We start from the raw sequence: 25,423 nt of genomic DNA on the forward strand, positions 1-25,423 counted from the left end.
TTGAGACTATAAACGTGTGAAGCCGAGGTGTTACTTGGCGACCTTAGGCATATAAACTTTTCACATCCTGACCGTCTGTCTGTTAGCTTGTGTGTGGAAACATGAACTCGCACTTTGGGGATAATGATCTGTCTTGGCAGATAGAGCTTGTTAACGCCGGCACCTCGCGGTGTCAGTCCTTCTTGGTGCAGGGAGAACCCTGAATTTGTTACTGAATATACAGTAGGTTTAAAAAAATATCATAATTAAACCACGCACCTTGTTTCTGTGTTGAGATTGTATTGCTCAACTCTGTATTCATTATAAGTGTCATGCCTCCGTTTACTTGCATGTCAGCTTTAACTTGGGGCAGAGGCGTTGGTTGTTGGAACGGTGGATTTGTCTTTGAGGAGCTCTTAAGTGGAGCTGTCGGGATTGTTTTGGGAGGTGGAGGAGGACATTTTTATTGTGTTTGTGTTTATTCGGGCCCATCATAAGCACTTGGGCTATGCCCCCCCTGAGGATACACCAACAGCACGGTGGAGAACAAAGCCTCATCTTTTGAATAACAAACAAGCTATTTGTCTGACTCCGTGCACGGTGCACGCACACGGGGACAGACAGAGAGCATGCACCCCTGGAGACCTGTTGTGGCAACGTTGATTAATGTTTCATTCCCGTTCCAGTTCCTGGTGCATTGTGTGCCATATATTCCACAGGATGCACTGTGATCAGCGAGGCATCATAGTCTCTGAGGGCTCTTTTATGGGCATATGCCACTCACCCCCCCCCCCCCCCCCCCCACTCATGTGTCCTCATTTGATTTCCAGTTCCAACGCTGCCACTCAAGGTCACAAGACACAACACAGATCTCCTAGTGAAGAAAGGGGTGAATAGGTGAGAGAAACTTCTTAAATGTAGTGCTGGCTGAAATTGGAAAGATGCCTTTCTAACTTAAGCCCTAATTTATGTCTTCGTACGACATAGCCAATCTACCGGCTCACAGCGTGTCGGTGTAGCTTGTAGATCTGCATTTTCTTTTAAAGAAAATTGAGGGTTTTCACCTTGAAAGTGGCTAATAGTATGGATTAAGATGTCTTACTGGCGTTGACGGGAGTCAGCTTGATACCTGAAAAGCAAAATCTCCCAAAAAGATCATCATTCATTATGATATTCAAGTCCGCTTGTATCGTTTACTACTCATTGCCCCAAGCGCGGAACGAGTTAAACATGCTGAAAGAAGCACTATACGTCATTGTCCTTTGTGCTTTCACCACTCATGACAAATGGCCTCGCTGGTGTCACGATGAGTCTTGTGATATGTGACTACTTCTACCAAGACTGGCATTTATCCTGACAGTTTCTATTAATCCTACAACGAATCACAATGTAATGTCTGCTTGTAATGAATCACAGTTGGAGTAACTGTAATAGCTATGTTGTTCGTTTGTTTTTTCTTCTTCTGTCTTTTTGTTTAAAGTATTGTGTATTGACCAGTTTCAGAGCGGCTCACCCTGTGTGTATGTGGTCATTGCCAATTCGCTGTCTGTCTAATTTATTTGTAAAAAGAAGAAAGGAGGGAACAAAAAGAACATTTTTATGTTTGAGAACTGTATATCAGAGGGTACACAGACAGGAGTGTAGTCTGTGGTGTGTGTGTGTGTGTGTGTGTGGGCGGAATAATGAATGACAGAAGAAAATGTAATGTGATAATTTATGGCTTGATTTTGATCGCCCCGAGGGACTAGCTTGTCGAAAAAACTGAACCTGCACTGAATAACCTGCGAAATCAAAGCACCTCAAAATGAAGCGTCGTGGCTGTTTCACTTTACATTTACATGTGCTTGATTTGTTTATGTTTTGATCATGATTGTTGATACTTGTTTTTGGCTTTACCTGTTGTCTTGTGAATCTTCTTCTCTTTACACTGATTTATGGTGGTGACTCGTCCTTGCTTAAGGGGCGCCCCCTGCTGTTGAAAAGAGGCTATGGCCATGTCAGTGGAAGTGGCCAGTCACATACAGACTAGCCACATTGCCTCGTCTCCATTTCTCCTTTGCCCTGTTGTTCTTGTAAATTGTACAGACTCTACTGCCTAAGCCACCCCAAAAGCAGTGAACTGACCTTCTTAACCCTGTAAAAAAGATTTAAAAAAGGAAAGAAAATAATAATGAAAAGAAGTCAATAAATCGAACCTAATGCTGAAACAAAATGGAACTCTGTTTGAGAAGAATGTGATATATAGAGTATTTTATTGATCTTTTCCAGGGGGGAATATATGAGTATGTATACAAACCTGTGTATGTTTAATTTTCAATCTCAGGTTCCATTGGACCAAATAAAGTTTTTTTTTTAATGAAAAACTGTGTTCTTATTAACAGTGTTGTACACTAACATCCCTGTCGGATACAGTAATGTATATTTTAGGTATGTAAAGTAGAGCAGCGATTGTCATCCTTCAGGCTGGTGACTCAGAGGAGGAAAGAGATGCCCGCTCTCCAACACCAACAGAAGAACAGAACAACACTTGATTTATTTTTTCCATATTTAGCCTGAGACTGGAAAGAAAATAAACTAGAATGAAATTTCAAAAGTATTTGCTTATCTTCAGTGGTGTAAAGTAACTACTGTAAATACATGTCCTCAAGTACCTTAAGTAAAACATTTGGGTACTTTTACTTTAATGGAGTATTTCCAAATTTCTATACTTTTACTTCTATACATCTCGGAGACAGATATTGTACTTTAAGCCGATCTACAAGCTCACAATGTGATGCACAGTGAATTTGTAGATCTGCTATTTTGAAAATATTTGTTGAATTTTTTTTTCATTTGAAAACTTGTAAACATTCTGCATAATGAGCACTTTCTACTTTTGGTAAGTATACATTTTGATGGCAATACTTTTGTACAAATATTTCACATTTTTAATCCGTACTTTTACTTCTACATTGCAGTATTGCTACTTGTACCCTGTGAGTGTTACTTACTGAGCAGTTTAAATTCACTCAGTCGGCTCCAGAGAAGCATTCCAGGCGTTTTTATTTTTTCCCCCTGACACAGTATATTTTGTTAGCATTGGATTTTGTTCTTAATGCCCTGGACTACAATGTGCATTCTCTCACCTCCTCCTCTGGTGACTGCACAATAATGTAATTGAAGGGAGGACGTTTCTAGTTGTGTGTTATGCTGGGGAGTAGGTTCTGGGGTGGTATTTTTTATCACTGTTTACTGACGCTATTTCAGTATCTCCCGCCCAGAAGGATTACAAAATCACACAAGGATCCTCCCCAGCCCTACTGGGGAGGATCGTAAAAAACAAACTGTAAAACTAGTTTGCTTGAGGTGAGGAATAACGGTAACCTGCAAAATCCAAGCACCTCCAAATTAAACTTTGCTGGGGAAGGTTTCAAAATATCCTTTGGATAACTATTTAGCTCTCTTGGTTTACAGTTTACATTACACCATCTGTTTCAGTCCCCTTGAATCCAACTCTCCTTCCCTTTAGCTATCTGCATGTACCCCCCACCCCGTTGCACACCCCAAAACCCCCCTTTTCTTCCCTTCTCCATCTGACCCCACCCACCTTACCAAGCCAATACCTATTCCCTCCCCCATGTTCCCTGTCTCCATCTCTCCCCTCAGTCCCCTGCCAGCCTCACGCAGTCCCAGTCTGAGCTGTGTGAAGGTGAGAGGGAGATCAGGAATCCTCCGAAACGATACAGCCTGTTCTGGACCCAAAGGTATGACTTAAGATGTCACTGAGATACCTTATCTAGCCGATGTTGCAAGTGTGGCATATTGTACTTTACTTTTGATAACATGCCATTTACAGTACTCTGATTTTGCACATAATGTCCTTCTGGATAAGAGCATCTGCTAAATGCCTAAATTGTAATGGTTGTAAATGTTTAAGTTGAGTTATACAGTAAAGTACATGCACTAAAATATTGCTGCCAGCCTGTGGTGTGGTAATACTGTATGGGGACAGATTGTGGCATGGTTTTGAATGCTAGTCTTCTGGGAAGTGTGAACAGTGAAAATTAAAACTTGCTCTTTCATGGGAAATCTGTTCATGTTCGCTGGAGCCCCATACTGTAGATACGAGGGAGCTAATTAGATGTGTGCCTTTCAATTTGATTACAGACAAGATAATGGACAATCATTCTTCAGACATTGTGTGAAATTGAAAGGATGCCACGTATCCTCAAAGTAGTGTTCTGCTTTTTTGTGATGAGTGATATTGGTTCCACAGTTTTTACATCAAAGTAGCAGAACATTTGTTTTGATGTTAAATAAATATAAATATGACTCTTCTTGAATGTTGTGGACATTGTGTTGTCTGTGTTATGCATGTCCATAGTTAAGAATAGAACTTTGACTAAGTCCAGAAGCAGTTTGGAAATGCTTTTAGGGCCAAGATTGATAGGGTGTCACAGTCTATACAGCTGTGGTAGACTGTATGTTGTAACGTATATTCTTTTGTTTGTTCACTGTGGTAGACTGTATGTTGTAACGTATATTCTTTTGTTTGTTCACTGTGGTAGACTGTATGTTGTAACGTATATTCTTTTGTTTGTTCATGCAACATGTGACATGTGGCCTATGTGTGGCATCCGTGTCACTGAGCAGAGCATTCTTTAAGGTCGGGACCGATAATGTTTTTTTTACATTGACTTTTGTTTGAGGGGCGCTAGCCCCTTCTATGCACAGCTTTGTGTTTGTAGCACGGAATGCAATGATTTGATTGGCTGAGCATGGAATGTGACATGCAAAAAATAAAATGAAACAATTCCAGTGACATTAGCTGACACTACTGGCATATTTTGATATAGTAGCTTTAATTTGGCACAGTATGCTGTTATGAAATGATTTCATCACACATTTACAGATGCCTCTCTAGCATATAACTGGTTCAAACCCTATTCTGGGTCAACGTTGGCAAGGGCATGCGGTCACAACCGGTCTCCAACGCCAAAATCAAATGGGGTTTCAGATCTGAGCCAAGTCTCGCTGCAGGAGGCGTGTCTGAAGCCTGTGCGGGACGGGATCTCTCCAGAGTCCAGACGTAAACAGATGATGACACTGTTGCAGATGCATCCATGGGCACTATTTTAAGACAACCTGGGTTCCATGTGGCGTAGAAAGAGCTAATGGACCAGACATTTGCAATTTGCATGTCTTCTATGGTTCTCATTTTACTCTTAAGTCAGGCGTAATAAAATGAGGTGACAAGTGCCGTATATGTGGAAGTGGCAAGGTACCTTCTGGCTTGGGTGGACGCAATGGAGTCATCACATCTCTTCGGCTTAGCTTCTGCTCTCGTCCACCACGGCAGCGGGCCAGGGACATTAGGCCAGTGTGTGTGTATGCATGCTGTGCACTACTGTGTGTGACTGAGCTTTAGTCTCCACTCTTACAGTATCTCTCACAATCTACAGTGCTAGCAGCCGTGTTAAGAAAAAAATATGCTGCACTGGATATGAAGTTAACATAAAACAGGATGATGTATGCTTTATCCTCCTGACCCATTGTCTGTTTTACACCTCTGTTGTCATAGCGTACTAATCCCAAATAATAATACAAAAATAACTTGTAAAATGTACGATTCAACACTTCTGGTTAATAAAAATAGTCTTTATGATATGTATTATGTATAGAAGCTTTTTATTTTTTTATTCACAGGTTTTGAATGTTTTTATGTACTCATTTATCTAGCTCCTTTGAAGAAATTAACTGACTTAAAGGTATGAACATTCCATGGCTTCCTTATGTTATAGCTGTGATATATCATAATTCTGATCCATATGTTGGACCTGCTCATTATTCCATCCTGCCAAATTTCACATTTCCAGCTAATTTGTCACTCACCAATCTAAATGGATGGAATGTCCCAGAATCCCAGTTCTGTATCTACCATCCAACACATCCTCTGTTTCTTGGTGCTGAGCCAAACTGCAAAAACAGAATAATCAACAACAAGAAGCGGATTTGCAACTTTTATTCACAGCACAGCAGAAATGTACAAGGATTCCGACCTTGCTGTCTTTTTCAAGTATGTAGCTAACATCCCACATCACTCCGTGTATGCCATGGATGTATTGGTGCATGCTATTGACTTTGACCTCTGAAATGGATTAACGACAAAACACCCGACATTTTGACCAACGTTTGACCAGTTTTATAGTATAGTTTGTTGATGAATTTTGATGCAATAATCGTCTTTTTTTTTGTCACGTCACTGTCATTTGGGTGACTTACTTGAAATTTGGGTACCCCCCAAAAAGGTTGAGAACCACTTTATAATAGAAAAGGAAATCCTGTTCACACGAAATTACAAAGCACGTTTCTCCCTTTCTCTCTCTCAGTATAAAGTGAAGGTCACACCATGGCAGGACGGCAGATCCTAGCGCTCCCAGAGAGCTACACTCCAGGGAATGACAGTGTCTTCTCTGACCGCTCTGGCTTCTACTCTCTGGACTCCAATGTGCCTGGTCTCTCCAAGGTAATCCTCAACCAGCTCAACATGAAGGACTATGGAGAGTACAGGTACAGAAACACAACACAACAAAACATTGATGCTGATGTGATTGTTGTGTGTTTCTCCCTATTTTGTTCAGGGAGTGATGCTGTTATACTGCATGACAATGTATTGGTGTGATTATATCATTGCATTTGTCCACTGTATATTTTTGCTCTAACCACTTATACCCCAGCATCCGTATTGTGGAGAAAGCTTTCGCTGAAAATAGCCGAATAACAGAAAACAGAAAATGTGCTAGCATAGAGCCCTATGGGCTCAACCATAATGGGGTTCAAGTGGTTAAATGCATTCTGCCATCTCATTCTGTTCTCATTTTATTCTATATCTAGCCATGGGTGGTACTGTGTAATTAAATGTGGCTCCTTGTTTGTCACACAAGGACGGCTGTGGAGGGAAAGAACAAAAGCGTGACTTTCCGCGACCACAAGGAAATGTTCCAGAGGATGGAGGAGACGTTCAAGTTCTGCACGGGCTGTAACAAGCTACCTGAGCACCTTGCAGAGGGCCAGACTCTCAAGCGCTGTGCCAAGTAAGTGCAAATCACAAAAATAGAAGAAGCTTTTGCGTTGATTCAGGACAACCTGCTATTCCGACAGACTCGACACCGGGCACTGCACTCCCTGTGGGGTTGTGGAACGTGTGTGTCAAATTTGAAGTTCGGGCGGGGCGAACGGTTCTCGAGTTACGTGGATTACAGACGTACACACGTACGTACTGTACAGTGCATTTATAGATAGATACTACTGAGGTAATTATTTATTTCCATGAAATGACGTGAACCCCGATGACCTTGGGATACATCACTGAGGATACGTCCCAGTTGCATCCATGCAGTGTATTTTCGTTCCGACAAGATAAAAATGCAGATTTAGCAGATTTATAGATGGCTATCAGTGTAAATTTTGCATAGCGGCGGTACGTAAGTTGAGGATAAGAAATCACTTTATCACCTCTGTCGGGTGGAAACCTCACATGTCCAAAACTGTTACATTTCAGGATTCAAATTTAAAGAATTGCTAAAGCTGAGGTAACGTGTGTGACAAATGGTACGACTTTGATCTGCTACTTTTGATGCTTCTGTGTGACGCACGCTGTAGTATGATCAAGTAGGGCGTTCAAATATGGAGATAGGAGGTTTCTGCCCGACAGCAACGATATTTTATTTGGCGCGTGAGTTTCAATATTCATTACAATTTATATTTTAGGCAGCTGTGACCACATACTGTACATGTTATTCTGACAGCCTTGTATTAATCCTGTTGAAACATTATTTTGGTCTGTTTGCCATTAGCTGTCATGTGTGAGACATTCCCCACCCAGCTCTTTGTATCAGCAAAACAATAGGAAGCCAAGGTGTAAACAGTTGTGCAGACTGCGGATTATGGGCGAGGGTTGAATATAGCCTCACTCCCCGACTCCTAAATCATCCCGCTGCAGCTGTTTTCACAGAGAAATGTCCAGCTTTTATACCATGTCAACACAACAGACATTTCACTGCAAAGAATGTATTATGTTTGGAAATTGACATATTTGTGGCACAGTTACTGAGCGGAAGCTGCAATTTCTATGCTTTGCAGGAGAGGGCATTTGTTTTGTAGTGCTTCCCTTTCCCTTTCCACGTAACACATTAGCACGGACAACACACTGCATACTATACATGCATCCATATCCATATGCTTGTGTATTGTGTAACCACCCGGATTTGAACCCTGGTCTCCCGCATTGGAAACCCTATATCTGGCGCTAACATGACAGGAAATCTCACTTGGACAAGGGGGATAATGGGCTTCTGGACTTAAGGCTATATTCAATCACCACCCACCACAAGGAAGCGTGATCACTGACGAGCACCCAATGTCACCACCTTGATTGATGGGAAACAAAACATCTACCACTCACTCAAAGGGGAATATATATACAGTATATCCTTCCAGACAGGGCTACACATATACAGTACATGAACACATTATACAGTAGCCTACTATATGAACATAATAAAAATAATACTTAAACAATGTTAACGTGTATGACCTTGAAGTGATCAGCTGCTACCGACTCTCTCTCTCAGAAACTAGTAGCAGCGAGGTTCTTCTACACGGGCACATGACAGAGCCACTGACACTCGGCTCCAAAGTAATGTCATCGTTCTCTGTGGGGTTTCCGGACACTTGACAGCTGAGGCATTATCGCCATCAGTCCCGTGTGACTCTCCAACCTCTCCATGCTATTTCATTTTTCATCCAATCCATATCTCTTTATATCACCTTTTTGACTTTCAATAGGAACTCTGCTAGTTTAGACTCACTTTGTCCACTTGTGGGCCTCTTGTGGTCTATTAGTAGGACAAATAGCATCTAAAATGACTGATGAAGGCTGGATAACCAAAACGTCTGCTCTGCGATGTAGAGAAATAAACCATCTGTAAATGCATTCTTGGTGTGTGCAACCCATTACCTATATGTTGATATTGATCTAAAATTACCCTCAAATGACTCTCAAATGGCACCTGATTGTATGTAAATTGAGAGCGAGGGGTTGAAAAGGCAGGGCATTATAGTCTGAACAGACTCAAACAAACACTATCCCAGGCGGTTAGATTACCTCTCCAGCTAAACCTAACCGTGTGACTGCACAGCACACAGACTGCTTACGTATGCAGTGGTCACATTATCAGTATTAAATTCCAGCATAGATTCTGGCTCCTGCCACGGATATATTTTTTTGCCAGCTGTCTCGTAAAACAGAGCAGAATTCATCAAGCTCTCGTGGGCCAAATGTCAACCTTTGACTGAGAAGGTTGAACGTGAAGATGGTCTCTACACTAGTGTGCAATACTTTTACACCAACACGCTCCAGGCCTTTGCTGGGAAGGAACTATTTAAAGGGTATTTCACTTATTATTCACTCAGCACTACTTCATCCTCGACTTGAGGGAAGCTGATTCTCAGAAAAATCATTGGATACAATCTAAATTAATTCTGAGGATTTTACTTACAATACTTTGACATGGACTGAATTTCCTTCCCTTTACACCCCCCCACCCCCAACTCTCTTCTGTGCTCTCTCTTTCATTTACTCTTATCTCAATCTGTCTCTTTCTTCCAGGTGTATAAATGTATACTACTGCACCAAAAACTGTCAGGTAAACGACTGGCCTCGGCACAAGAAAGTGTGTAAGACGCTGCGTCTGGTGGCCATCGACAGACTGGTGGAGTGGCTGATGTTCACAGGTGAGAGATGCGTCTGGTCGCCATTGACGGACTGTCTGGTGGAGTGGCTGATGTTCACAGCTTAGAGGTGGACGGTGGTCAAACGATGTAGGTGACAAGGAAGCTATTCAGCTGTTTAATGATACTAGGCAGTGGCTCAGGGGTAGAGTGGCAAGGTTCCAAATTCGAACCCGGCTCCCCCAGAGTTAGTGTTGAAGTGTCCGCAAGATGCTGAACCCCTAATTGCTTCCGAGTGCATGGTTTCCTCCGTCATCGTTGTAGGAATGTGTGAATATAGTGGGTGAATATAATGCGCAATCTATATAAAGCGCTATATAAATGCACCATTTACCATTTGCTGGACAAGAACCAGTGCTGGGAAAAAAAGTCTAACCAACCGAAAGTATAGGTAGTACATGTCTATGCCTTAGAACATTTTGAAATCCACACCTCCATCACTTTTGGCTATGATGTCCAGACAGAACCAATGCCTAGTGTAAGGCTATGGCTAGTGTAATAACCAATGTTATAAGCTACTATATATGTCTATTCTATTTCCCCTCTAGGGGCCCTCCCTTTCCCAACTGAGGCATGGTCCAAATCAGCTGCTGAGGTAAAGAGCTGGGATGACTGGCTGCCCATGCAGGGAGACCTCACCCAGCGCCTGGCCACCATCGTATCTGGTTTTAGCATGACCCACCTGTGGAAGAATGTCAGCAGGCCGCGGCCGAACGATGAAGACCTGAGGCAGTCCGTGTGGCGGATTCAAAGCGAGTTCCTCTCTCGGGTTCTGACCGTTGGCATGGCCATGCAACGTTTTGGCCTGGACCCGCACGCTAGACCCCTGACCATCCACATAGCGGGGGCATCTCTTACAGAGACCATGGGAGGCAGACTGACGGACTATGATGAGCTGAACCACATGTTCCCCGGACACCAGGGCCTGGAGGTTGTGTCGGTGGGACCAGAGGTGGTGGAAGGCCCCATCCTGAGACCTCCTCTAAGGGAATTTGGCCCCAAACACCGGGTCTTCATGAGTGCTCACAAGGGCCTCTACCATCAGTTCTGGGAGGATTTGGTGGCGAAGGGGAAAGCTGCCAAGCCAGATCTGGTGGTTGGATTTCATCCTGGTATGCCCGCACACACAGCTCAAAAAGGTTTCAAACAAACCAATAACATACAGCGGCTTCAAACAATAACATCTAAAATCAGTCTGTCTGTAACCAAAGGCTTGCCTCTCCCTAAGTCAGGCTGATGATCTCTACTCTAGACTTCACAAAATACACTTAAGGTCCTGGCACTTTAAAATCCTCAGTCTTAGTTTAACTCCGAGATCTGTACAAATGTATCCATTCTCTGAGTGACAAATGGATAAATGAACACCAAGGACTTTTGCTGTGTTTTCATTAGTGCCAGGCTTTCATTGGGCATCTGCAGGGTGATTCATGACAACAGCCGTGCCAGGCTTTGGCTGGCGATTGCTGGACTCAGCAGCGCTTTCGGCAGGCCGCCATGCTGCGACGAAAGGCTCTGCTCTCCCTAGGGACCCCCCAGACACACTCTAATGCCCAAGCCCGCGCCCCAGCTCTATACGCTCCAGCTGTCTACCAGCTCACCCCTTTAAATCGTCCCCGCTCGCCTTAGTCAGGCCCTTTCAGTCCCTGTTTGTGCAAATGAAAGCTGCATAATATGCATAGATTATAATTGGTATGGCTGAAAAGATGACTGCCCATGAATATAATAGTCATCATTAATTATGGTATTAAGTACAACTGACTCCAGTCAAAGTCATAAACCCAAGGGATAACATAGTTATTGTTGTATATAAGGAAATAAAAATGTATCATTATCATAATGAAAGGGGTTTAAGGGTTAAATAAAGTTGGGAATTAAGTATGAGTAAGTATAGGCTACCTATAAAAAGCATTTCAAAAATTATTATAATAATAATAATAATGTAATGATTATTATTATTATACTTTGACAACGTTTAGTAGTAGTAGCAGTAGTTCTCAAAGTAGCAGTAATGTTGTTTTTGTTGCTACGGTATCATTGTATTTACTATATAATTATATATAAGAACCATTATAAGGCAACAGCTTCCCCAAACATAGCATTTCATAATTCATCCCCTTTGCTGCCACTTTGTCAGCCACAGACAAAGTCACAGACCAGGACCACCAGCCCCCTAAAAACCCAACAACTCACAGACAGCTGTGCTCAAGCGCCAGCAATGTCCCCCCACCCGACCCAACCCTATTGCAACCCACCCCGAACGGTCATCATAACCCCAGTCTCAAGTTATCAATCTAAATATACAGGAGCTGTCATCCTCCAAGCTGACCCACTGATTGCCAGCATACACCTCATGCTGCAAACCTGGCATAGCACTGCATTAGGAATTCATGACCACAGTTTAAGAGAGGTTTGGCTAGCTGTACTGGAGACTCGGAGAATGAGACTGAAAGGAGTGGTGTGTCACGTGTGTGTGTGAGTCAGAGAGGATGAGAGAGAAGTTGAAGTCAGAGACAGAGTGAGACAGACATTCAGGGACAGAGTGAGAGTGGATAACTGGGATGAATAGATGAAGAGGTCTCTTCATAAGATACAGAAAGAAAGTGGGAGAGGGTTGCAACTCCTCATGACGGCTAGCTAGAGGAGATGGACTACACACAATACGTATACTGTAAGTGTCATCATTGCAGCAAGCCCACAGAAAGCATGCACCTCATAATAATGATTCCAGCTTTTATCTGTTTGGAATACTTCAGTGAGCTTACTGTGACTGTACCGACCACAGAGGCTTGGCGCCGTCACGGAAATGCCATTCAGCTGACTGATGTTTTCCACAAAAAAACAAAAAATCTTCACAAGCTACGAAGCGCTAGGTATAGGCAGTGGTGGAAAGTAACTACTGTATGTGCACTTACTCAAGTACTGTACTGTACTAAAAATGTCTTCTACATCCTGACAGTTTTCTGAAAAAGCTATGTTTCTATGTCAGTCGATTTTTCAAAAATAGCAGACCTACAAGCTCGTAGCGTGCCACTCGGTGGCGCGTTATGAGATATTTTTCAATAGCTAAAGCATAACATAATGCTAAGTACACTTTTGAGAAACTTTCACTTTACTAGAGTGTTTCCAATTTTCAATATGTTTACTTTCAATCCACTACATCTCAGAGGCAAATATTGTACTTTTTACTCTACTACAATTATTTAACAGCTTTAGTTACTTTAGATTTTGATTATTATTACAAAACATGCATTAACCACTTCAACCCTATGCATACTTAGGCTATTTGAAAATAGGCGATCTACAAGTACTTTACTTTCAGTACTTAAGTATATTTTAATGCGAGTACTTTTGTACTTATACACAAGTATCATTTGAATACCAGACTTTTATTTGTAATAGAATAGTTCTACATTGTGGTATCGGTATACTTTCACAAAATGTGAGTACTTCCTCCACTGGTGCTCTATAGGCCTCAGTGTTATTTTTACCTCTATACCAAATTCAAACGCGAGCCAGGCAGATATTGCAGTGGTTAACGGTCATCAGGTGGTACCGTGAGTGTGATACATTATCTCCTGAGGGGCTAAACGCTTATTTGGTGCTAAATGTTTTATGGACATAAGTATTGTAACCTCTGGCATGCTGTATAATAACATGTATTATTCACACTCAAATCCTCTCCCGTGGTTTGTGTTCTCCCGAGAGAGATGCGATACCCTCGGTTGTTCCAACACCATGGGCCTTACAATGCACTACCCTGGCACGCATGCAGGTAGCCCAGTGAGCCCACAGTCTGTGCCTACATGTCATGTCACACATCTCATACATGCACACACAAGCACACTGTACAGTATGTACAGGTTGCTGTGGAAAGCATATATTTCAGCTGACACTACTTGACACCCTAATATGTGAAACAAACATTGTTGCTGTCAGGCGGAAACCTCTTATCGCCATATTCTGGCTTCTTGTGTGTGTTTTTTTACTATAAATGAACGCCCTACTTTATCATACTACAGCGTCACACAAAAGCATCAAAAGTAGCAGAACTACAAGCTCAAATTTCGAGCTTGCAGATCTGCTACTTTTGCTATTTTTGAATTAGAATCCTGAAATGTGACAGTTTTGGACAGATGAGGTTTCCACCCGACAGAGACAAAAGAAACATACAGAGAATATAATCATCAGCTGCTATTTAAAGCTATACTGGGGGGCTTGACAGGAGGTTGATACTAGATAATTGTGTCTTTTTATATACACTATCCCTGTCATGGAGAGACTAACCTCAGCAGGTGACTTAACGACTGTTGCCTCCTGACACCCTATAGTAAATGGCCTTGGGAATCAATGGTTCCCAAGCCATTTGACCCATACTGTATTTCAGGAGCCTATATATCTCCATGACGCTAGTATATCATAGGGACTCTCCCCCGATCCAACCCTTAATGCTGAGTGTCAATTAAGCAGGGAGGCATTGGGTACCATTTCTATAGTCTTTGATATGACTCGCCCAGGGATTGAACTCTGAACTCTCCAGTCCCACGGCGGACACAAGGCCACTGAGCTAGCTGACCCCTAACGCTCAGGGGAAAGTGACATCTGTCTGTTCACGACTTTGTTAACGACTCCTCTCTGAGGGCAGAATAGCTTGAGTGACTCTCAATAAATGGTCTGCTTATGTGTGCAATTATCACTTTGAACTGAAATGAGAAGCGTCAGTTACTCCAGTCAAGTGGAAGTATTTCAATGAGTTCAGCACATTTTGAGTTAAAACTCTGGAATTCTGAGCATTCAATAGTATATACACTTTTCACACCACTGTGTAAATGTTTTCAGTGACGTATGTGGAAAGAAATATCTCTCGGAATGATATAGCCAGCTGTGTGTGTGTGAGTGTTATCAGACCTAATCCCACTAATCCTTCACCTTTCTGCGGGAAAAGGTCTTCTCTGGCTGTTAACCCATTAAGATCTGAGGCTGATTCTACAAATGCCTTCTAAACCAGCACTTCTCAAACCTTTCCATGCCAAGGACCCCCACATTGACATGTATACATGCATGGCCACACCCCCCCCCCCCCCCCTATACATGCATGGCCACACCCCCCCCCCCCAATATGAAAATGTTTTGTACCAGGCACTCTCCCAGAAAGAAAATCTAAATCATTCAACATTTTTGAAGGGCGCTAGCCCCTCCTATATACAGGTTTAATGTTTGTTTTTAGTTTAAAAAAAAAACATTGACAATGAAGGGAAAATGTACGTCATCTTGTCCCTAACACAAACATTACATGCCATTAAAAATGAAGAGAATTTAATGTTTGTGTTGTCACCATTTGTTTTACATCACCATTACATCACCTAATCAACATGAGTTAGACTTTAATATATTAGCGCCCCTCACTTCACACGGGTGTGATTTTTCAACTACTACAACATTTTTGCTAATGTACACAAGCTCACAGTGCAGCACGAAGTGACCCGCTGTGAGCTTGTGCCTCCGCTCCAATATGCAGCTATGTGTGTCCCTACGTACATATGTATGTCTGAGAGACAGCTGAGCTGAAACACCTCGACAATACCACTGTATGACACTGATGAGCCACACACACACACACACACACACACCAGGTGATTTTTGATATATATGCACAGTTTTGTGTGTATACATGTCCGTATGAGCACGCAATGTGTTTGAGCATGGCATGTGATGATTTAATTGACTGAGCACGGAATATGTATATGTATGTTTTTTTTAATAGCCGCTGCCAACATATAAAATCTAAAAGGACACAGTTTCTTTCTGTTTTAATGGGCTAAACTGGGCTAAACACAATTATTACATAATAATCTTATAGGGATTATTTGAGATAATCGCAATTATTTTTGCATAATCGTCAGAATCCTTTTCAGTCAACTGTATGAATTATTCTGATGAAATATATACATTTTCAATCATAAGTAGAAATAATAAATAGCGGAAATAGCAAATCTGCAAGTTCACGCCACGTTGTCAACTTGTAGATTGGCCGTCCTGTGCAATCTTTGTTTACAAGTTTTGGACATACAAGGTTTCCAGCCGACGGTAATCTAAATAACCTGATAAAACCTGATGTTTGTGACATTCTGTATAGGGTTCCATGCTAACCAGGGTCTGGTGGAAGGCTGGCTGCCAACTCTGATGCTTCTCAGAGACTATGACATCCCTTCCTTCTTTACCTTCTTTAGGTAAGTTGATTAGCTGGGGTTCGTTGGGCTGAAAATACAGCAACGACGTGTTATAGATTTAAACAATTTAAATACCCAACAAGTTAACGTTTACCTGTTTTATCACATTGTTATTTTACACATTTGGAGACAATAGTGATTGAGTGAGAGATTGATTGTCAAGATTTCATTTCAGAGTTCTCACATTTTAGTCTAAACCATTTCTATTTTGTTGAATTATTTTCCCCATATTTGTACAGTAGTTTTGAGACATTGATTATGTCTCTCTTTACAGTGACAAAGAGCTGGAGGCCTCACTAGAGATACTGTTGGAGTTAGAGATGCACGTCAAGGGCAGTGAACCCAATCCTTTCACATCTCACAAACCAGAGCAAGTCCAATCTAGTCCCAACATGACCCCTGTCTACTGCAACTCCAACTGTGCCTGGTTCCAAGGGGCACTGGAGCAAATTAGGACTTAAAATGAACGATGTTCATGTTGACTGTTGGACTGCATTCTCATACCTATATGACCTTTATCTTCAATAATGAAATGTTGCTTTACTGTTGTGTTTGGCATGAATAGCCTGTGACTAGTGTAGAGTAGGCCTACAGTGGGGGAAAGCCCCGCTTAAGGATAATGTCTATTTATGACCAATTAAAATACATTTAGATGGCTGTACTGTAGGCCTACCGTATGGTATTTTATTTATATGTAAAATTAGATAATGATGATCAACGGGCCTTTTTAAAAGGCCTGTGTAGTACAACACTGCCCTCTAGCGGAATAAATCAGTTTGTCTATTTGGATTTTTGCTTCTATATGTACAGTTAGTTCAGACAGTAATATTGCAAATAAATCTTCTGTTTGTTGTTTTCTTCTTACCCATTATGCCTTTTGGTTTTTGTTACAACTCCGAACCTACATATTGTCACATTCACGGATTGCTCACAGTCACAGCAGCTCGTTGCAAATATATCAGATCTGCTATTTTCGAAAAAATCTGGAAATTCTTCAGATGTCTTTGAAAATGTTTTGAGAACCATGCACTGGCCTAGACCAAGGCAGAGCCTTCCTCTTCCTCACCTCTTGTGAGTCCAGAAGGGTCTAGAGTTGTCAGATAGTTCTGGAAGAGCGAGAACAGGTGCTATATATGGCAGCCCCCACTGTCCGACGGTCAGACGCTCACACACAGTCAATGAGTCAATCTACTGCAGGAACACGAAGACTCAACAGCGTGGCACATACTCTACACAATTTCCCGTGATGGAATCTTCGAGGTATGCGAATTAGTGTCATAATAATTATGTAATAGCCTAGCCTACTTATTTCACATCAGTGCGTATGCGATAATGTTTATTTTCATTTCCATTTTGAAACCGACAACATACAGAAAGTTTCACCGATAGGAAGGTATAAAGGCCTAGCCTTGTATGTGCGTGGCGTGCCAGTTAAAAATAAACTGGCGGTTGGAAACACCTCAACTAGAATGTAATAACTTCCCTATGCAATGATGCCATGAATTCCATGAACTAGAATTTCGCCCGCCTTCGGCGGGCTCATCCCAGTGTCGTTGCAGCGCAATATGGGAAGAAGGAAATTGCGGGAGTTGACAGATTCCACTTCATGTTTCAGCTGTGTTTTTAAACTCAGTAGTGTGCCCTGCACACAGCGGGCAGCGTCTAGTGAACAGATGTAATGAACAGATTTAAGACTTCGGGTGGACGATCTCTTCAAAATAAGAGTACCCTCTAGAGTATGAAAAAGAAGTTTCATTTGCACATTGAAACTACAAATTAAGCATTTAAATGATGCTATATGATGCTAGAAGACACACATTATGTTTCTGTGTAAAAATAAGTAATTAAATAATAATAATAGTAATAATAAAGTTATCTAAATGCATAAATGCTCATCACTGGAGTGCATGGACTTTATAAAGTGGACACTGGACAAAAGACGGCTCCGCGAGGCAACTATCTGGACATACCCACGCGTTCGGGGAGATGTCCTCTACCACACCCCACTCTCCGCTAAGCGGGAGAGGTGTAAAATTCACAGCTGGAGCCCTTCTACTGGGGTCAATGCAAAAAAAAGTACCGTTTCCGGACCCAGAATGGACACTGGACAAAAGACGGCTCCGCGAGGCAACTATCTGGACATACCCACGCGTTCAGGGAGATGTCCTGTACCACACCCCAGTCACCGCTAAGCGGGAGAGGTGTAAAATTCACAGCTGGAGCCCTTCTACTGGGGTCAATGCAAAAAATGTTACCGTTTCCGGACCCAGAATGGACACTGGACAAAAGACGGCTCCGCGAGGCAACTATCTGGACATACCCACGCGTCCGGGGAGATGTCCTCTACCACCCCACAGTCTCCGCTAAGCGGGAGAGGTGTAAAATTCACAGCAGCAGAGCTTCTACTGGGGTCAATGCAAAGAAATGTACCGTTTCCGGACCCAGAATGGACACTGGACAAAAGACGGCTCCGCGAGGCAACTATCTGGACATACCCACGCGTCCGGGGAGATGTCCTCTACCACCCCACAGTCTCCGCTAAGCGGGAGAGGTGTAAAATGCACAGCAGCAGAGCTTCTACTGGGGTCAATGCAAAGAAATTACCGTTTCTGGACCCAGAATGGACACTGGACAAAAGACGGCTCCGCGAGGCAACTATCTGGACATACCCACGCGTCCGGGGAGATGTCCTCTACCACCCCACAGTCTCCGCTAAGCGGGAGAGGTGTAAAATTCACAGCAGCAGAGCTTCTACTGGGGTCAATGCAAAGAAATTACCGTTTCTGGACCCAGAATGGACACTGGACAAAAGACGGCGGAGCCGTCTTTTGTCCAGTGTCCACTTTCTAAAGTCCATGCACTCCAGTGAGTAGCATTTATCCATTTAGATAACTTTTTTATGTTATTTAATTACTTATTTTTACACAGAAACATAATGTGTGTCTTTACAATAACTGTAATGTAATAATAATACTAATAATGTAATGTAGAAATTATTTATTGAACGAATTAAATAACCTTATTGTATTCTGAAAGCAACCGGATGCCTTAAATCTGCTAGCTCTCAGACAGGAAGTTCTAAATTTGCTCATAAGACGGAGCCCACACAGCGCACACTCGCAATTGCAGCTGGAGGGCGACGCGACACACACACACACACACACACACACACACACACACACACACACACACACACACAGAGCGATGTGTGGATAAATCAGAGATTTGGGAAATGTGTTCTGAATGGGCCTGAATATATGTGTGTAGGCTGCAACAATGATTTCATAAAGTGTAGTTTAGTTTTGAACAGGCAACTAATGTAGTGATACACACACACACACACACACACACACACACACACACACACACAGAGCGATGTGTGGATAAATCACTGAGATTTGGGAAATGCGCACGCAAGCACAGAATGCACGGCGTCACAGGATTATCTAGGTCACCCGTTTTGGTGTGACACACACGGCTTCCACATTTCGCTTCATACTGGGTGAAAGTGTCCTTTCAAAAATTATATTGTCGCTCGAAATTCTTATTCACAATGACATTGAGTTGATGTGTTGTTTTTTGGGTAATTGTTGCATAAGCGCTATTTCGCACTGGAGTCCCGTGAGGCGGGCAATCTCACTCCCCTCCCCTGTGTCTGAAGCAGCTAGCATGGAAGCTATATGGAACCTTTCCCTCCGAGTGCACACATTAACCATGCCGTTATCCACGCGTCCATCCGATAGCTTTTAATGTAAATGTCCCATCCACTGAGCAAAAGCGATATAAGCGCCTTATTCATTCATTCGATTCATTTGGGTGTGTGACATGTGTGGGGCTGTGCAGTGCTGTCGGCTTTCGGACGGAGCTGCTGTTCGAGTCGCTGAAAGGGGGAGGGGACTTGGGATGGCAGTGTAGAGTAGGCACGACATTGAGGGGTAGAAACCATCCCGGTCGCGTGGTTGATCTAACGCGTGTGTCACTGTGAAGGACTGGCCCCATTAAGTGAACGTAGTTGGCGTAGTAGACGCCAACATGACGATTCTGACGTAGGCTGTTGAGGTTGAGCAAGAATAGCGTGTTTCAGAAAAGTAATATTTAAACAGTAAATAAGACATTTTTGGCGAATGCAATGTAGTCTATGTCTTTTGTGGGAGTGTGCAGGTTTTATTTTGCATAGAGAGATGTGTGGTGGAAGTGTGGCTTGGTCGGAGATAGAGCACGAATGAACGGCCAGGTGCTCATGTACCCCTGTCTATTAGGGTAGCAGGATTATTTAGTTATGCCTTATTTTGTCTCAGGCTCCACCTGGCCCTATCCCTTCAGTACATTGTGACATGTCATGTAGACCTTGCTATACCCCTGCGTATTACATTTGCGATTTGCCCATATATGTAGGCCCATATCCATAGACCTATTTAAGTTGTCTGATACAGGCTACTATAGAACCAGCATGTAAACCATGTATTCCATTCATTATTCAATTAGTATGCACCAATTCGACCTCCTGATCCTTTCCTCATAATATGCATGGCTGCTGAACACATGGCCTACTCTAAGAATAGACTTGCAGAAGCTAGTGGTTCTCAATCACAACCTGTAGGCCGGGGCACACTGGTTGCCTTGAGGATATTACAAGTGGTCCCCCAAATAATTGTCAAAACACTTTAGATTTAAATGTAATGATAACATAACATTGATTTATAAAGACAGTATGTTAAAAGAAAATGTCATGGTATTTCTTCCTTTAAAACCTTAAAAAGTGAGTTTTCATTGTGATACTGCTGAACAGGAACTATATTGTATTTAGCCTACTATAAGTTCCATTGATCCAAGCTGGAACACAATAATTGCTCATTTTAATGAACATGCTCTGAAAATGCATGCGACCCACTGACCCACTGATTACTTAATTAACACTGATCACGATAAAAAAAAAGTCCACTTAATTCTACAAATAATTCTACATATATAATGATCTACTATAAGTGCAGTAGCGGTCTAAAACAATATTGTTATGTTTACTAATTTATCCTTTCTCTGCTTGTCTCTCAGTAGAGCTGCCCTGGAGGCTAAAGGCTTCCGGTCTCCGAAAGACATGTTTGAAAAGATGGAAGAATCTTTTAGGTTCTGCGCAAGTTGTGAGAAGCGACCAAAACAGCTTTCAAAGTCGCAGACTCTCAAGCGTTGCACCAGGTGAAAAAGAGCACTCACACAGCAAAACGCTATACAACTTAGCTGTTTTCTTTGGTTCACATGTACCAGTCATCTCACTTTTTTCTCTTGCTTTGCTTATGTGGCCCTCTGGTTGCACAGGTGTCTGAATGTTTACTACTGCTGTAAAGAGTGCCAGAAGGCTGACTGGCAACAACACAAGAAGTTCTGCTCTCAGCTGCGACTCGTGGCCATTGACAGAGTTGTGGAATGGCTTGTGTACAAAAGTAAAGTACCACAAGTGAACTGACAATGTGTTCAGAACATATGTTACACGTACTGTAAACCACCCATTTCACCTTAGTATAAAAGTCTTCATTATTAAAACAAATGTTTACTGTTTTACTGAGAATAGTGTAATTCATCTTATTTTAAATGTAATTTCATCTAAAGGATGGAAGGAAGGGAAAGGAACGTTTTTAATCCAGAGCAATTTAAAGTAAACAAGGACAACACATAGGTAATATACATCAAATGCACAGAAATAGGAAACCAAGAACCTATCATCCGTCTAATATTAAAATATCCAAAGAAAATCAATAATCTGTACATTGAAACAATACACACTATAGGATGCCACATCAGCATCTGTCTACATAACATGCTATCTAAATTACATTTTTAGCCTTTGCATAAGCCTGCAATGTCGACAAGGATAGGGCAAATGTTACGGCAAGTGCTACAGGCTAAGGTTTTTGATTGATTGATAATTTTATTAGACAATAAAATGCAAACAGTAAAGGGTACAGTCAAGCACAGCATTGGTCCAAAAGGACAGCACAGAAGAAAAGACCTTGCGGTCTTGTTTCCATTCGGGTCCCATGCATTCATTCACAATAACAACAGTGACAACAAACAATTAAGATATCTCAAACACATTTAAATCTACAGGTTGGAGAGGTGATGTCTGAAGATGTGAGTCTTTAGATTAACAGAAGACTCACCTTTTCAGACAATGAATAGGCCTGAGTGACTGATTTATTTCTATTCTTCCATATATGCCTCAATGAATCACAGATTTTGGATTGTGATCCATTGAGGCATAATTATGGAAGAATAAAATACATCTTTTTTTACAACATCTCTTCCTTTTTTAATATATATTTTTATATTGTTGAACAGACTAACAGTTTATTAGGACAATGGTTGGTCAGAGCATGTTGGGAACAGAAACAAATGCTGGTTACTAACTGAAGTTGTGTTTCTCCCTACCACGATATCAGGAGATCTGCCATTTGCTACAGATAAATGGTCCAAGCCTCAATCTGAGATCAAGGGCTGGGATGGCTGGCTTGCCATGCAGGGAGACCTCACACCACGCCTTGATCCCATTCTGTCTGGTGCCAACATGAAAGACTTGTGGACCAATGCTGGAAAGCCTAGGCCAGAGGATGAAGACCTGAAGAAGTCACTGTGGAGAGTTACCAGCGAGTTCCTCTCCAGGCCAATGACCATAGCCTCGGGGATGAGACTGTTTGGCCTCGACCCTTACTCCGGACCCCTGACAATTCACCTCGTGGGAGCAGGCCAGAGTGAGACTTTGGGAGCCAAATTGACGGACTACGATGAACTGAACCATATGTTCCCTGGACACAAGGGTCTGGTGGTGGTTATGATAGGACCAGAAATTGTGCAAGGCCCCATCATGAGGCCCCCACTTCAGGAGTCTGGGCCCAAACACAACGTCTACATCAGTGCCTACAAGGGTCTCTACCATCAGTTCTGGGAGGAGTTAGTTGAGAACGAGGCGGCAGCCAAGCCAGACCTGGTCGTTGGATTTCACCCTGGTAAACACTTCTTCTCCAATGATTGAAAAGCAAAAGCAGTGATCTAAATTATGACAAACTGTCGTCTCTCTTCTGTGTCTATTAAATAATATAAAAGCAAACTTATGGTACTTACAAAAAATGTTACCAACGTTTTAACATTGCAATACAGTATGTCAAAACAGTTGTTGCTTACCGTATATATGATGTTTTATATTTTTACATTTTGAATCTTTTTGTTGTCCAGGGTTTGAAGCTAGTCAAGATCTGGAGTTTGGTTGGCTTCCAACTCTACTGCTCCTTAGGGACTACGACATCCCCTGTCTCTTCACTGCTCTCAGGTAATTGCTGCACAACTGTGTGTGTGTGTGTGTGTGTGTGTGTGTGTGTGTGTGTGTGTGTGTGTGTGTGTGTGTGTGTGTGTGCGCGCGCCAGAGTCCATGTGGAGCAGTTGTCAATGCAGTCACAGACAGTTCAGTTCTTAACCACTTGGAACGCGGCATACCTATTCTAGGGGGAACGTTTGCCCTAAATGATTGATTGCCATTGCATTTGCTGTGCACTGCACATTCATTGCAGGATGAGATTGCAAAATGAACCCTACTGATTGTGTGGTAACCATGGCCTTTCCTCTAGTGCCATCCATCCTTCAGCCAAAAAAATCAGCTGGGTGTAAGGAGAATCATGGCCTCTACTAACTCTAGGCTGCTACTGGGCCTTTTAGACTCTATATAGTCTTATTATTTGAGTTACACAAAGTGTAACCCATATTGGGTTATATTACCGAATTGGAGGCACAGAGCTGTGATCGAACTCCTGACTTTCCGCTCACCAACCCAGTGCGCAATGGGCCATGGAGGAGCGAGTTATGGCTGGGTCTTTTGTGGGATTGCAACACTATGGTTTGTCTGATATTGTGGTATTCATTCTAGATGGTATGTGTCTATGAGGATCTGTATCCCATAATCCATGTGGATAATGACTGATGGTCACTTCCGTTCCCTTGCAGCGAGGCAGAGATGACCTACTCCCTGCAGATCCTGTTAGAGTTGGAGATCGACTGTAAAGGAAGTGGAGCCAACCCCTTTGCCTCGCTGAAACCAGAAGTAGTGGGGATGTGTCCCAACAAGCCAGCGGTCTACTCTAACTCGCACTACTTCACCTTCCAAGGACTGCTGGACACCGCCGTGGAGTATGAGGAACACGACGAAGACTGAAATGAGTTCTGTAACCCCCTACAGGCTGTCAGGACTGAAAGCAATGTCAGGGGGATGACAACATCCCATCTTCAACTAAAACAAATTGTCATGATAATTTTGGCGAGTGACACTGCCATACAACATGAATTAGGCTTTTTCTTACTGTGAATTGTATATAGAGGCATAATATTATATGCGAACCAAATGAGTGTACATTATGTGGACATTTGCATTAGCTATCAGTGTGCCCAATGTTTTCTACTGCCATTTGAATACATTTTGTCATCCATTGTAGTACTGTAGATTGGTAGTCAAATGGCCTCTAGTTAATGTTACAATCTGCCATGTACAATACAATGCTCTTTACTCCCTAGTAGTTCTAGTATTTAATACACAAAGGCCAATTGAGTGCTTTACATGAGGCATAAACTAAATTAACTTAAATATTACTGCCCTTGCGAATATCTTCTTAATTGAGGATTAATAACTGCAACGTTCAAAGGCACTGGAAAGTTGCTCGAAGACAACTGTAAATTATTTACAATATATCAACTTTGTTACTGTCCACTGTATTCATATTTGGACTATTCAACTATAATATAGTCTCAAATCTGGCCTGTTTAAGAATATAAATTAGTTACTATATTCTAAAGAAGGTCTTGAAGATTTTAAACAGATTATTTACCTGCAGCCCAGACATTCTCACAATGTCTTTCCTTAAAATTGTCACATACTGTAATTATATTATGTTAATCCATGTTTGACATTTGCACTGCAAATATATCTGACTGAAAATGTTAGTCCTCAGACTTTCTTTCTTTTTAAAATCAACTGATGCTTACATGTTGACCAGTTAGGTCAGCACCCTTAATTTATTTTGTGTTTTTACTTCAGTAACGTGATCCTGTTTGTGAAAAATGAATAAAATGCAAATCAAGAAAAAATAAACGTTTAATATGAGAGACAGTATCCAAAGTTCTTCAAAGTTAATTAATTCCATTGTTTAGCACCTAAATATATGTCAAATACTGCCTTTACAATACATTACCTTTATATAATACATTATGAGGGAAATGTGGTGAGTCAAGTCACGGCAAAGTTTATTAACAAAGCTAAAGTATTGTACAACTTAAATAATAAAATGATATATGAATATATACATGCATAAAATAAAAATAATAATAGAAATGGGAAGAAAACAATGACATAAAGGACAATAAATTGTCTCAAAGGCAAGTGAGCAGGTTAGTGGAAGAGGACTGCTTCATAG

The 25,423-nt window shown here is 41.9% G+C and overlaps 1 protein-coding gene across 1 annotated transcript; it reads left to right on the forward strand.

The window, feature by feature from the left end:
* Positions 1-3,638: 3,638 nt before the first annotated feature.
* On the forward strand, positions 3,639-25,088 carry mss51 (MSS51 mitochondrial translational activator). The gene is made up of 13 exons (XM_080790045.1): positions 3,639-3,722; positions 6,348-6,528; positions 6,903-7,052; positions 9,629-9,753; positions 10,299-10,862; positions 15,884-15,977; positions 16,252-16,422; positions 17,082-17,237; positions 21,030-21,170; positions 21,291-21,415; positions 22,412-22,975; positions 23,202-23,295; positions 23,964-25,088. The coding sequence occupies exons 2-13, from the start codon at positions 6,368-6,370 to the stop codon at positions 24,169-24,171; spliced, it is 2,553 nt and encodes an 850-aa protein (XP_080646171.1). The 5' UTR covers positions 3,639-3,722; positions 6,348-6,367; the 3' UTR covers positions 24,172-25,088.
* The last annotated feature ends 335 nt before the right edge of the window (positions 25,089-25,423 follow it).

The sequence above is a fragment of the Protomyctophum bolini genome, assembly GCF_963924005.1.
Source record: "Protomyctophum bolini genome assembly, chromosome: 18".
NCBI classification, from domain to species: Eukaryota; Metazoa; Chordata; class Actinopteri; order Myctophiformes; family Myctophidae; genus Protomyctophum; species Protomyctophum bolini.